Here is a 14918-nt window from a genome sequence, read left to right as displayed (position 1 = left end):
AACAGTGACATGTTTATTACCAAAGGTATTTGTGTTTGAGAGAAGAGACAAATGAAGAAATAAGAACACGGTCCACATTTTGATTGGGGTTTTCAAAATGATTTATGTGGCAGCAAATAATTCCACATACATATCAGTTTAAACTGGAACAGTTGTCACCACAGAAGTTGTCGAGTGCTTTTATTTACAGAAAAAAAGTGACTAGAGTTCATATATGTTACACTTTGATATTTGTTCCTTTTTATTCCTACCCATAGGGTAATAGGTCCACAGTAGCTTTGAGTGCATTATGAAACACACAAACCTAGGTTAATGTTTCCTTCACTATCCATACAAAAATGAACAAAATACCAACCGTAACACAGAAAACCAAACAAAAAAAGAACACCATGTTACAAAGTTACAGAAAATACATCTATAGTATCTCCTCCTCCTCTCACAAATACAGCAACAGAGCTTGTGACAAAGCACACAAATAATCTGGCTGAGGCACAGCACTCCAGCAGTGAAACAATAAGGCAATCCATCCTGGGTTGTATTCATTAGTCACCAAACTGAAGAAAACAGACTGAAATAGGGAATGACAACCTGAACCCAATAAGAAATACTATATTAATTTTCCGTTGCAAAATGTATTGCTCTGTTGTGCCGTAATGAATACGACCCTGGTTCTGCAGCAGGCTGAAGCTTGTCTTCTGAACAGCATCTGAGAGGCCTGCTCTGAGCCCACACAGGCAATCCGGTGGTGCTGACCAAGTGAAAACAGCGTACGTCGTTAAGAGGCTATACTGACGTCAGCCACAGTGGACAACGTTAACAGAGTTACATTGGTTGCGTACATTAGTGGCTGAGTACAGGGAAGGAGGGGTGATGAGTGTTTTTTGACTTGGTACAGATGTAAGATCTTAATTTGATAAATTTCTCACTGCAGAAAAATAATCCTCCAGCATTTTTGTAGGGTTTGAAACATTTTTTGTCAAGGCAAATCATTTTGAAGTGGAAATGACAAATTCTAGAAGCCTTTTAAAACCTTTTAATACACTACAAATTTGCATTTACTACTGTGCAGGATATTTCCTGCAACAACAGGGTGATAAAACTAAGATCCTACATCTGTTGGTCGACTGTAAGGATGGGTGTTCATCGATTGCAAAGGCACAGCTGTGTAGGCCACACTGCACACTTCCATATGTGAGATTATTCCGACTGCCTCCGTTTGCGCTGCCATTTTCTGCAAACAGCTCCACCATTGAGATGATTGCTGCCCTGAACAGACTAAACCTATACCACAATATTCTGATTGTGTAATGTGAGAAGAAGTCCTGAATCTTAGCTTGGTTCTCTGTGCTGTGGCCTGTGGCTCAGGTAACCCAGTGTTGCTACTCTGCAGCCTCTCTCCCCTACCATTACACTGATACTCCTGATTAGGTGCCTCTGGGTCGTGTTGGGGAAAGGCAGTGGGACGTTTGCATCCATAGGCTTGGCAGGCAGACTGCATGGGGATGACTGTGCCCAGGGGAGCTCCTCTCTCTGAGGGCTGAATTGAAAGCCTACTTGGCCCAGCCTGTAGTGGCCTCTCCGTTGATGTAGGCGAAACCGGGAAAGTGTTGAGAGTGTTCATACTCAGAGTTCCTGCGAGGGGCCAGGGGGGAGTACATGTCTCCAGAGGTGGCGTAGCGGGAGGAGTGTATAGGGGGACTGGTGTAACAGCTGTTGGCCGGTGAGACATCAGCCCACCGGGGGGTCACAGGCGTAGGGTGCAGCCGAGGAGTACCTCCCATCAAGCAGGGCTCCATCCGTGACATCTGGCTGTTGAGTGGGTACTGCCAAACAGAAGAGAATCTTGGGTGTTAGGTTTATGGTATTATACTGTATGTAACATGTACAGTGAGGGGAAAAAGTATTTGATCCCCTGCTGATTTTGAACGTTTGCCCACTGACAAAGAAATGATCGGTCTATCATTTTAATGGTAGGTTTATTTGAACAGTGAGAGACAGAATAACAAAACAAAATACCAGAAAAACGCATGTCAAAAATGTTATAATTTGATTTGACCCCCTCTTAATCATAAAGATTTCTGGCTCCCAGGTGTCTTTTATACAGGTAACGAGCAGAGATTAGGAGCACATTCTTAAAGGGAGTGCTCCTAATCTCAGTTTGTTACCTGTATAAAATACACCTGTCCACAGAAGCAATCAATCAGATTCCAAACTCTCCACCATGGCCAAGACCAAAGAGCTCTCCAAGGATGTCAGGGACACGATTGTAGACCTACACAAGGCTGGAATGGGCTACAAGACCATCGCCAAGCAGCTTGGTGAGATGGTGACAATTGGTGCGATTATTTGCAAATGGAAGAAACAAAAAATAACTGTCAATCTCCCTCGGTCTGGAGCTCCATGCAAGATCTCACCTTGTGGAGTTGCAATGATCATGAGAACGGTGAGGAATCAGCCCAGAACTACACGGGAGGATCTTGTCAATGATCGCAAGGTAGCTGGGACCATAGTCACCAAGAAAACAATTGGTATCACACTACGCCATGAAGGACTGAAATCCTGAAGCGCCCGCAAGGTTCCCCTGCTCAAGAAAGCACATATACATGCCCGTCTGAAGTTTGCCAATGAACATCTGAATGATTCAGAGGACAACTGGGTGAAAGTGTTGTGGTCAGATGAGACCAAAATGGAGCTCTTTGGCATCAACTCAACTCGCCGTGTTTGGAGGAGGAGGAATGCTGCCTATGACCCCAAGAACACCATCCCCACCGTCAAACATGGAGGTGGAAACATTATGCTTTGGGGGTGTTTTTCTGCTAAGGGGACAGGACAACTTCACCGCATCAAAGGGACGATGGACGGGGCCATGTACCGTCAAATCTTGGGTGAGAACCTCCTTTCCTCAGCCAGGGCATTGAAAATGGGTCGTGTATTGGTATTCCAGCATGACAATGACCCAAAACACACGGCCAAGGCAACAAAGGAGTGGCTCAAGAAGAAGCACATTAAGGTCCTGGAGTGGCCTAGGCAGTCTCCAGACCTTAATCCCATAGAAAATCTGTGGAGGGAGCTGAAGGTTCGAGTTGCCAAATGTCAGCCTCGAAAGCTTAATGACTTGGAGAAGATCTGCAAAGAGGAAAGGGACAAAATCCCTCCTGAGATGTGTGCAAATCTGGTGGCCAACTACAAGAAACGTCTGACCTCTGTGATTGCCAACAAGGATTTTGCCACCAAGTACTAAGTCATGTTTTGCAGAGGGGTCAAATACTTATTTCCCTCATTAAAATGCAAATCAATTTATAACATTTTTGACATGCGTTTTTCTAGATGTTTTTGTTGTTATTCTGTCTCTCACTATTCAAATAAACCTACCATTAAAATTATAGACTGATAATTTCTTTGTCAGTGGGCAAACGTACAAAATCAGCAGGGGATCAAATAATTTTTCCCCTCACTGTATGTATCATATCTAGGGCTGGGTTTTTCCCTGAACACATGACCTGACCGAAGAAACCCCCTGCCCCTAATGAGGCTATAGCTGGACTCCAGAGTTTTTCCTGGTCACGTAATATTACTGGGCAAAACTACTGGCCCTTATGTAATAAATGATATGTAACATAACACAAATCTTTGATTTCTCTGTAACACTATGAGGTTTATAATTCATAATGAACATCAACAGTAGAACCCCTATTCACACCAAAACGTTGTAAATTATGGACATAAATAAGTCACTTCCTGAAACTGACATGAGCGTTGGACTAGGATAAGTGGTCAGCCGGTAGTATTTTCGTTGCCCAGGGTGACTGACGACTAACAGCGCGGACAGAATCAGCTCCTCTTACAAAATATTTGGGACTGGTCAAGAAATCCAACAAAGTGTCCCATTTGTGTCTTCTCCTTCCCTTCCTCTTGAGAGATCCTCTCAGACACACTCAGACAAAGCGTACACATTGTGCCCGATTTAAGTTCAGAGCAGGGCGGACAAAAGTGGAAGTAAAAGTCTTTCCTCTTTATCCCACTAAATATAAACACACAGGCAACAGTCGGTTTGATTATGAGGGATGGTGGAACGGAAAAAGGCTGTCATCACGGGTCAGGGTGGCTCAGCGACCTCTTGTTCATGCTGAAAAGAGACCATTGAATAACAATATTTTAATAAATACCCCCCTGGCCTGGTCTATGGGGTCTATGGCCACTGGCTCAGAGAGGTGAAGAGACTATTGAGTGGTGGGAGGGGGAGGCAGAGAACAGGGACCCGGGCCACTGGCTAGACCACCTTTCACTGTCTGCTGCTTCCGCTGGTGTGGAGTAGAGTAGAGGAGAGGGCAGGGGCGGCAGGTTCGAATCGCCAAGCCGACTTGGTGAAAAATCTGTCGATGTGCCTTCGAGCAAGGCACTTAACCCCAATTGCTTCTGTAAAGGTGTCAGCATTCTTCAGTTTGCCATGGCGAACCAAACAAGTGTGCTTGCATAATCTCTTAAAAGACCATTGGAAAACGAGAAAAAAAGCAGCAATAGTACTGTTTGTCTATTTTGAGACACCATAGCCAGTATACACTTCTTTGAAATAGTCCAAATTAATCTAAGATATCTCAATAAATCTGTCATTAATTATGACGTTTCTGCAGAGGAGATCTTAGTCACGCAATTTTACATCTAAGTAAGATGTTTGGTGCAGTATTTCTCAATGAAAAAATTGCATGAAAACGAGTCGTCGCTTGTTGAAACACAACAAAGACTTTATTGAAGAATCCTTATTGTTGACCAATCACCGACGAAGGGGCGTAGACTTCGGCTACCACTTCTTGTGTGCCTGAACAGCCAAAAAAAAACGTTACCTATGTCCAAAACTAACAGAAATGTCACAAAATGTTTTCATAATATATGCATGAACTCTTCCGAACTGTTTGGGCTTAGAAGCATGCGGACGCCTTAAGTCTCTCTGGATAAGAGAGGAGAGGGGGATTCAGACTACTGACGATCATCTGATCTCCTCCCACTACAAAGACAGGGGAGGCTGAAGGACCCTTGACAGGAAATTACCATCAGAAGGGTCAACTCACACCACTTGCTGCTATGGCTAAAGGCATCAGTATGCTTCAGTTCGGCTGTTGCCTAGCTGAAATCGGCGAGCAGAACTGAACAAGCGTGCTCTCATAATCCCTTAAAAGACATTCGCTGGAAATATGAGAAAAAAGTGGCAATAGTACTGTTTGTCCATATTGAGATGCCATAACCACTTCCTCAAAATAGTCAGAATTAATCTAAAATAACTCAAGAAAATGGACCAACATTTATACGTTTTTTTGCAGAGGAGTTCTTAGTCACACAGTTTTACATCTAACTAAGAGGTTTGGTGCAGTACTTCTCAAAGAAACAATGTGCATGAAAATGAGTCGTCTCTCATTGAAGGACAACAAACACTTTATTGAAGAAACCCTACTGTTGACCAATCACCGATGAAGGGGTGTAGACAATTTCGGTTTACTTCTAGAAAAAAATGTGTGTGCCCGAACATCCGAAAAAACCCTCACTGAAGTCCAAAACTCACAAAAACTCACAAACTGTCATTATAATATATGCACAAACTCTTCCGAACTGTTTCAGCTGGGAAGCATGCGGACGCCATAACAGTGAATGAGCTCCACCGACACCACCACAAGGCTGCTGCACCCTCCTCCTCTCGCCTGCTCTTGTTCTTGTTGGATTCTTCTCTCTCTCTCCTTTCACACTCACTCTTGTATACCCCCCGGCATGCCATGCTATAGAGTGTGTTTTGCATACTAACGAGCCCCGTTCTCATTTACACATCCTGTTCATATTAACATTCCTCTCTGATTTACCGCCTTGTGTAAAATTCAACCTTACAAAAGCTAGGATAGAATTGACGCCTCGTCTACAACCCAACCAGGAATATCACATCTATATTACATAGGGATGTGAATAGATATCAGAGGGAGGTCTTTAGTGGCACGTTGAAGAAAAATAAACAAGTATGCCTTCTGCGTCATTCTGCCTGATTCAATGTCACATATGTCAGTGGGTCTAGCGCCACTGTAATGATGTACTATGGTTATTAGGTGATGTCACAGCTTTTCTCTGTCAAATAACCCAGCAGACTGTCTAATTTTTCTCTTTGTAATGAATTTGATACAGTGTTTCACTGGCTTTCTTCCCTCTCTGCTCTGACGTCAATGAAATACAATGGAGTCTACTCCAGGACCCAAGCCAAGAACAACTATTGTCACCAACAAAGTCTTGCAGGTGTGGTGAACTGTGTGAAAAGTTGGAATTGTTGACTCTGTGGCTAAATTTCAGTATTATAAAGCAGGCCAGAAACATATATGTTCAATGACAAAAAAGCAAATATAAAGTCAATCTCGGCAACCAGAACCAAATGTTGTGTGTGCTCTGAGAGGCTAATATCAAGCTAATGTAAGCTAATGCTTTTCGACTGGATGTGCGTAGTCCAGTATAAAGTTACAGAATTTTCTCCACTGTGATTCCATCCAGTATACACCGTTAGCAGATTCTCAGGTGAATGTAGGTGATATGGTCTGATTTGTAATTTGGGAGTCCAAGTTTGTACTGACCTGTGCAGAAGTGCGGTGGTAGGCGGGATAATGGAGGGGGGCAGGAATGCCCGGTTCATGGGCCAGACTGGGGTACTGGCTCTGGATGGAGTGGGGGTGCTGGTTGGAGTAGCTTCCGTAGTTATAGCTCCCAGTGAACCTGGAGAGTGCGCATTAAAACAGGTCAACATCATGTATTCACTGTAGTACTTTAAATGTTTTCCATACATTTGTTTGTAAGAAATCAGATAACCCCTCTATGAGAGCACAAAACCCCTCTATGAGAGCTCATAACCCCTCTATGAGAGCTTATAACCCCTCTATGAGAGCTCATAACCACCCTATGAGAGCTCACTACCCCACTATGACAACTCATAACCCCTCTATGACAGCTCATAACAGCCATCTATGAGAGCTCATAATCCCTCTATGACAGCTCACCCGTGCTCATCCCGGTGTGCGTAGACTGGCAGTCGATGGGCGGAGGAGGGAGGGGGCACTGGGGCACCACTGCGCATGCAAGGCTGCTGCTGTCCGCCCTCAGAAGGGGTGCCGCTTGACGTTGTCACTGTGTACGTAAGGGACCAGGTATATGACTGAACAGCTCCTGGCACACACACGTAACACATACACACACAGAGACAAAGGGATTGGCACAGAGGAATCTACCTTGCCGTGACCCTTAGAAACCAACCCAATGCATGAGCACAGGCAGGATATGCCCATTCTAATAAATAATTTAATTCAACTGCTATGCATTAATGAATTAATCTGACATTATGTACTTTGTTGGACATAATCGTAACATTACCTACAGAACATGACCACAGACATGTGGGATTGCTTCTATAGTATTGTAGCTCCAGTCTAGTATTAGCTCAATATCCAAGCAACACTCCCCACTAACAGATTCCCTCCCCAGTACCCCAGTGTTGCTGTCTGTCTCTCTCACCTGTGGTGGCTGTGGCCCCTGTGTACTCTGGGGACTGGGCAGCAGTGGGGGAGCTGGCGGCTGGGACCCCCACTGAGGTGACAGACTTGGCCGGGGAGAAAGGCCCTGGAGACGTGGATGTGGGCGTGGTCTCCGTCAGCATCATCTCTTCCTCTTGCTCAGCTATAAGAAGGGGTCAGAGGTCAATAAACTATTCGAGAGACAGCAGGTTCTTATGTCCTCAAGAGTCAGTGTACTTCATACAGCATTCAATATCAGTACTGTCAAAATACATGTCGTTTTTTGTTGTTGTTAAAATGCATTTCTCATTGTTTTTGTAGCAGCAGCAATACTGATGATAGTATGACAGGTCATTCCCAAAGTCCGATACAGAAGTATTAGTAATATTATTATTAGTAGTAATAGTAGGAGTAAAATGTAAAAGTAGTAGAAATTGTAGTACTAGTAATTGTGATTGTAGTAATACTAATAGTTGCAGTGGCAATGCAGTGCTGTAGTAGTAGTAGTAGTATTGGAAGCAGTTCCCTTAGTAGTTGTTGACAGAGTGGGGGTCTGACCTGTGTTGCCCTCTGCCTTCATGGACCGCATGAGCTCGTTAGCCCTCTCCTGGCAGTGCAGGGACTCCAGTAGGTACAGCACATAGTCATCAAACATCAGGTGGATCAGGTGGAACGAGCCTACACACAGACAGACAGGTGAGATTAAAGTTTCTTTATATTGACATACGCACCTTAACAAAGCTAGTTTCAAGGGCACATTTAAATTATTCGCTTTTATCATCTAGAAGGCGGAGACAGTACAGATGCATCAAAGCTGGGACCGAGAGACTAATAAACAGCTTCTATCTCCAGGCCATCAGGCTGTTAAACAGTCGCCACTGGCCAGCCTCCGCCAAGTACACTATTGTGAACTTTCGTTACTGTTATTAGCCAGCTACCACCTGGTACTCTACCCTGTACCTTAGAGACTGCTTTGCCCTATGTACAGTATGGAGGTTTACATACACCTGAGCATAATACATTTAATCTCAGTTTTTCACAATTCCTGATATTTAAGTAAAAATTCCCTGTCTTAGGTCAGTTAGGATCACCACTTTATTTTAAGAATGTGAAATGTCTGAATAATAGTAGAGAATGATTTATTTCAGCTTTTATTTATTTCATTACATTCCCAGTGGGTCAGAAGTTTACATACACTCAATTAGTATTTGGTATCATTGCCTTTAAATTGTTTAACTTGGGTCAAACATTTCGGGTTGCCTTCCACAAGCTTCCCTCAATAAGTTGGGTGAATTTTGGCCCATTCCTCCAGACAGAGCTGGTGTAACTGAGTCAGGTTTGTAGGCCTCCTTGCTTACACACACGTTTTTGGTTCTGCCCACAAATTCTCTATGGGATTGAGATCAGGGCTTTGACTTTGTTGTCCTTAATCCATTTTGCCACAACTTTGGAAGTATGCTCGGGGTCATTGTCCATTTGGAAGACCCATTTGCGACCAAGCTTTAAATTCCTGACTGATTTCTTGAGATGTTGCTTCAATATATCCACCTAATTTTCCTACCTAATGATTCCATCTATTTTGTGAAGTGCACCAGTCCCTTCTGCAACAAACCACCCCCACAACATGATGCTGCCACCCCCGTGCTTCACCCCCGTGGTTGGGATGGTATTCTTTGGCTTGCAAGCCTCTCCCTTTTTCCTCCAAACATATCAATGATCATTATGGCCAAACAGTTATATTTTTGTTTCATCAGACCAGAGGATATTTCTCCAAAAAGTATGATCTTTGTCCCCATGTGCAGTTGCAAACCAGTCTGTTTTTTTTATGGCGGTTTTGGAGCAGTGGCTTCTTCCTTGCTGATTGGCCTTTCAGGTTATGTCGATATAGGACTCATTTTACTGTGGATATAGATACGTTTGTACCGGTTTCCTCCAGCATCTTCACAAGGTCCTTTGCTGTTGTTCTGGGATTGATTTGCACTTTTTGCACCAAAGTACGTTCATCTCTAGGAGACAGAACTCATCTCCTTCCTGAGCGGTATGACGGCTGCTTAATTTTCCTGGAATTTTCCAAGCTGTTTAAAGGTACAGTCAACTCGTACAGTCAACTCGCGTATGTGAACTTCTGACTCACTGGAATTGTGATACAGAGAATTATAAGTGAAATAATCTGTCTGTAAACAATTGTTGGAAAAAATGACTTGTGTCATGCATAAAGTAGATGTCCTAACCGACTTGCCAAAACTATAGTTTGTTAACAAGAAATATGTGGAGTGGTTGAAAAACGAGTTTTAATGACTCCAACCTAAGTGTATGTAAACTTCCCGACTTCAACTGTATATAGAGTCCTTGAACACTGGTCACTTGAATACTGTTTTACCCACTTTGTATGTATATACTATATTCTAGTCATGGTTCATCCTATATAACTACTGCTGAACACACCTTTGCTCTGACCTTTCGGGCAGGCTTTGCAAAACTGCGGTACACCATTGATTATTATAGCATGTGAGAGAGCAGAACAACTGGGCAGTCATTGTTATCAAAAGAGACGGGGGGCTGTTTCTTGTTTCCTGGTACAAAGTCACTGCCCCAAATATGACAGCTGACCCCTGGGTCTGGTATGGGAAATGACTGAGACTGTCGCTGGGGAAGGAAAGGAGCGTGACACAATTGTGACATTGTGCTGGTCACTCCAGCCATCGTGCGCATAATAAACACGGAATGGAGTAATGCAATACTGCTTGGTCATAAAATTGAAAAGATAGGCAAACACATTGGGGGGGTGGGGGGTGTGGGGGTAGCCATTGTTAATTAACTGTTTTTGCACAGAGAGCTGTTTTATCAAAACACTGCAGCCAGCTGTGGCTTTGATATTAACAGACAGGCCTGAAGGGGAGAGGAGAGGGAAGGGGAGTCATTTTTGAAACATTTTACAGCTCCTATATATTTCAGTGCCTTGGTCATGCACCGCTAGCTAGTAAAGTAAAGGCTAGGGGTGCCATGCCAACAAGGCAGCCATCTTACGACCACGCTTTCCCCTGTTTTGGATTGGGAGAACAATCGAAGGGGATTCTCTTCTGAGTCTGTGCACAAATGTTCTTATTATCATTTCCCAAAAATGGGGTGAGGGGCTTAAACTACTTTTTGGACCTATGTGCATAGTAGCATATTCATATCTCAGTTCAGCACATTTAGGGACAATGGCCTGGGTAATCTGTTTGTGTTCTTCAGTCTTTTCTAGTCAACTACTGTCTGACACTAGTGACACCAGCAACATGCTCCAATAACATTACATAACCCCCCTATAACAAACTTTTTTCCTGTGTTGGCTAATACATGCCCCAGTCCAATGCTAGATCCAACCACTCACCAAAGCTAGGCGCACTGTGGAGGGTCATATCCCGGATGACTCGTGTCCCGAAGCACGACCACATGAGCAGGAACTGCTGGGCCACCTTCTTCAGGCACCCAGGCCTCTTCCCTGCCACCTAAAGGGGACATTTCCATGAGAAAAGAAGGGGAAGGGTTGGGGAGGGAGAGAATTAACCCCTGGGATCGTATTGGGGCTTAACCCTCAGGAACGAAAAACATGTCAACAAGTTAACTATTTAATTTGCCCCTGGGGACAGGCCTTCCCATTGAACCATTGTCTGGGGAGTCCAGGACGTTGCCAGGGCAACAACATTTTACAAGCCCATATCTGGAGCATAATGGCCGCAAATGGGAGCCATGAAGACATCATTAACTAGGAGAGTGGCTCTGCATCAGCATGGAGAAACGGATGTCATTCAAATGCATAGTTTATTTTTAAAGGGCCATAATCCTTACTGATTTGCTGTATAAATATACTTCAACAATAAAATAACACATCGTCGTCCAGAATGGCCTTGGTAAATGTAACACATACGTCACTGTGTAAATTTTTAGGGGGACAATTGAAGAGGTTATTTCTATACTTTCCACTTCCAAACAGCATACGCCATGCTGTAGCAATAGTAGAAAGCACATGCCTCAAGAGGATGTCTGGATGTTTTCTGATGATATATCCTAGATCTTAACAGGGCATAAAAAAATATGTTTTTGTGGAAATATGAAGTCATGAGTTCTTTAACTGACCTTGACAACACAGCGGTCCACCATGGAGTCCAGCCACTCTATGTAGCCCTCTATAGGAGACTGCTCCTCCAAAAGACGGTCAAACTCCTGGTACACTGAGAGAGGAAGGAGACGAGAGCTGCATCTAGCCACAGTTTGTCAACACATAGCAACAGATAACAATTTGGATCAAATGAAGAAGTGGAAAAATTGTAGTGTGGACCTAAATAACCATTACTTAAATCAATCAAACTACCAAAACCAGCAGCATATACAGTATGTCTTGTATGTGGCTATGTATCTTATTTGTTGCTATTGTGCATAATTTCTCTCTGTCTAATAGAACAGAATGAGAGTTTTTTTATGCGACACCAGCCAATCTGTGACCTGTGACCCTATCACGGCCATTTCAGAGGGATACTGCTGAAATGAATTTGAGATGCTCCACGGGGTATTTCAGAGCAGAGTCAACTTGCTTAACCTTTCAGCCTCCATCATTACGGCTTGACTTTCCTGGCCGTGGGAATGATTGTCCAATGGGTGACATCTACTGTGTGTTATTGGCAGTTGTGGGTGTGTGGGAATGAAGTGCATTTCTCTCCTACAATGCATGAAGGAGAGCAAGCAATTTAAGTAAAGTGTATTGGAGCTTAAGAAGGTTGTTTAGAATGTGGCTTCTAGACTTTGGGACTAAACGTAACTTAATGTGAATGCTGTTACAGGGATTGTGTGTGTGTGTGTGTGTTTGTGCACATAAGTCTGTGTCTGCGTCCCTACGTGTGTGCTTGTCTTGCCCTTACAGTGGATGATGAGCCGCCGTTGCTCCTCCCGTGTGTCCTCCATGGTGTAAAGTGTCTGCTTGGTGATGCTGTTCAGGTCCACGTTCCTCCAGTCCTCCATCATCTGAAAGGTGATGTCTGCACTGTGGATCACCGTCCGCGACGCCTTCCCAGAGACGCATCAAAACACACATTATTAGATAGTGCATTATTAGATAGTGATACACACTGCATATATCTTTATCAGTCATATCATCATGTGGATTTCATTACATTGATACAGGGATATAGCTACCTGACATAGATGGTTCAAAGATGTCTGCCGCTTGAGAACCTGAGAAAATCTTCTAGATACTGTGGATGAAATGGAGAGGAAATATGAACTGTTGTGCTTTATACAGAATACCATTTAGCTATCGGAACCAGTATTCTAAAATCGGCGCTTTCTTCTTATTCTAAGACTCAGTATATCATCATTGTTGTCATAATAGGAGTAAGAGTATCAATGTTATTTTTCGATGCAGACACCTACATTCGAACTTGATATTCCTCAGGTTTTCAGGCAGGTCGTGAAGTGCTACTTTAAGCCACTCATCCAGCTGTTTGGCAAACTTCCGGATAACCTGGGTCAAACTGGATCAACACACATAGAGTACATCTAAATTACATCACAAATAACGAGGCAAAACGAGAGCTTGGGACTATAAGGCTCTATCTGCAGTTTTGCCCAAAAAATTGTCATTGACATAGCCTTGTTCTGTTCAATGTTCTTTACCCATATACTCTAAATACCCCAATTCATGTTGTTAAGTTAAAAAGAAGATCAAAATTGCTGACACCATTCAAACCAATGAGGGTTCAGAACTTTAAAGCCAATTGTCTCAGAATCACATTTAGGCAGATAGAACCTTATAGTCCCAACCCACTGGGCACAGATGTCATTTCAACATCTATTCCACATTGGGTCAACGTAATTGTATAACGTGGAAACAACATTGATTCAACCAGTGTGTGCCCAGTGGGAAGCTCTCAAAATGGCAAGTTTGCCAAGCCAGTCTTTTAAACAAACAATATACAGGTCAAAGTATGTTTAAAACTGTGTGGATCTCATGGACTGTCAGTCTTTGCATTCATAGATCTGTCTATGAATTTGAAATGTTGGGCTGAAACACAGGATTGTAGTATTACTCATCCCTGGGGAGTGGATAGGAGCAACAGTGCACACTCATTCACCTATCAGGCAGTGCTTGAAGGACTGTGGGCATGAGAACCCCAGAGATTGCCTTATAGAGGATGGAGTCACAGACGCCCACAATGTTGACCACAGTGGAGGAGCCCAGGACAGGGAGCATGTGTGGGGGCATGCCCTGCCAAAAGTGCAGCAGGAAGCTCTGGACCTGGAGACACCCAAGAGAGGAGGGTTATAGGAGGGTTATTGTCTTAACATCACATACAATACAACTAAAGAGACTAGAGAGACTTAAACAATATTGATGAACAATATTGTGAATTCAAGTTAGAAGCAGTTTCTTGTGATAGACTTGTAGCATAAACATTTGATTAAGGGTTATGAGATTAGATCATGTAAATGGGAGGTTTTAATTTGGAAGCTCATAATCTTTTCTTTTTTTGGACCAATTTCAACAAGAGAATAAAAAAGGTCCACATAAAAAGAACCACAAAGGCCTGTTCTATTTAGTGGGACTGGTAAATAAAGGGGCATAATTTATTTTATTTATTTATTTCACCTTTGTTTAACCAGGTAGGCTAGTTGAGAACAAGTTCTCATTTACAACTGTGACCTGGCCAAGATAAAGCAAAGCAGTGCAACACAAACACAACACAGAGTTACACATGGAGTAAACAAACATACAGTCAATAATACAATTGAAAAAATCTATATACAGTGTGTGCAAATGAGGTAGGATAAGGGAGGTAAGGCAATAAATAGGCCATAGTGGCAAAATAATTACAATATAGCAATTAAACACTGGAGTGATAGATGTGCAGAAGATGAGTGTGCAAGTAGAGATAACAGAAAATAACAGTATGGGGATAAGGAAGTTGGATGGGCTATTTACAGATGAGGTATGTACAGGTGCAGTGATCTGTGAGCTGCTCTGACAGCTGGTGCTTAAAGCTAGTGAGGGACATATGAGTCTCCAGCTTCAGTGATTTTTGCAGTTCGTTCCAGTCATTGGCTGCAGAGAACTGGAAGGAAAGGCAGCCGAAAGAGGAATTGGCTTTGGGGGTGACCAGTGAAATATACCTGCTGGAGCGTGTGCTACGGGTGGGTGCTGCTATGGTGACCAGTGAGCTGAGATAAGGCGGAGCTTTACCTAGCAAAGACTTATAGATGACTTGGAGCCAGTGGGTTTGACGACGAATATGAAGCGAGGGCCAGCCAACGAGAGCATACAGATCGCAGTGATGGGTAGTATACAGTATGGGGCTTTGGTGACAAAACGGATGACACTGTGATAGACTGCATTCAATTTATTGAGTAGAGTGCTGG

At 43.3% G+C, this 14918-nt stretch overlaps 1 protein-coding gene across 2 annotated transcripts in view; it reads right to left on the bottom strand.

Moving 5' to 3' along the window:
- Positions 1 to 217: 217 nt before the first annotated feature.
- Positions 218 to 14918, bottom strand: part of LOC135525254 (transcription factor RFX4) — a 44646-nt gene continuing 29945 nt past the window's right edge. Inside the window, exons 8-18 of one of the 2 annotated variants that reach the window (XM_064952976.1) lie at positions 13637 to 13800; positions 12936 to 13036; positions 12699 to 12757; positions 12425 to 12569; positions 11646 to 11740; positions 10900 to 11017; positions 8085 to 8204; positions 7528 to 7689; positions 7017 to 7182; positions 6597 to 6735; positions 218 to 1823 (exon numbers count right to left, since the gene is read on the bottom strand). In XM_064952976.1, coding sequence (XP_064809048.1) covers positions 1551 to 1823; positions 6597 to 6735; positions 7017 to 7182; positions 7528 to 7689; positions 8085 to 8204; positions 10900 to 11017; positions 11646 to 11740; positions 12425 to 12569; positions 12699 to 12757; positions 12936 to 13036; positions 13637 to 13800 — 1542 coding nt within the window. In that variant the 3' untranslated portion in view covers positions 218 to 1550. The remainder of the gene's footprint in view (positions 1824 to 6596; positions 6736 to 7016; positions 7183 to 7527; positions 7690 to 8084; positions 8205 to 10899; positions 11018 to 11645; positions 11741 to 12424; positions 12570 to 12698; positions 12758 to 12935; positions 13037 to 13636; positions 13801 to 14918) is intronic. The other variant, XM_064952977.1, reaches the window with a different exon arrangement.

The sequence above is a fragment of the Oncorhynchus masou genome, chromosome 31 (assembly GCF_036934945.1).
Source record: "Oncorhynchus masou masou isolate Uvic2021 chromosome 31, UVic_Omas_1.1, whole genome shotgun sequence".
NCBI lineage: Eukaryota > Metazoa > Chordata > Actinopteri > Salmoniformes > Salmonidae > Oncorhynchus > Oncorhynchus masou.
Note: the sequence above shows the minus strand (reverse complement) of the source record. Positions and strands in the feature narration are given on the sequence as shown.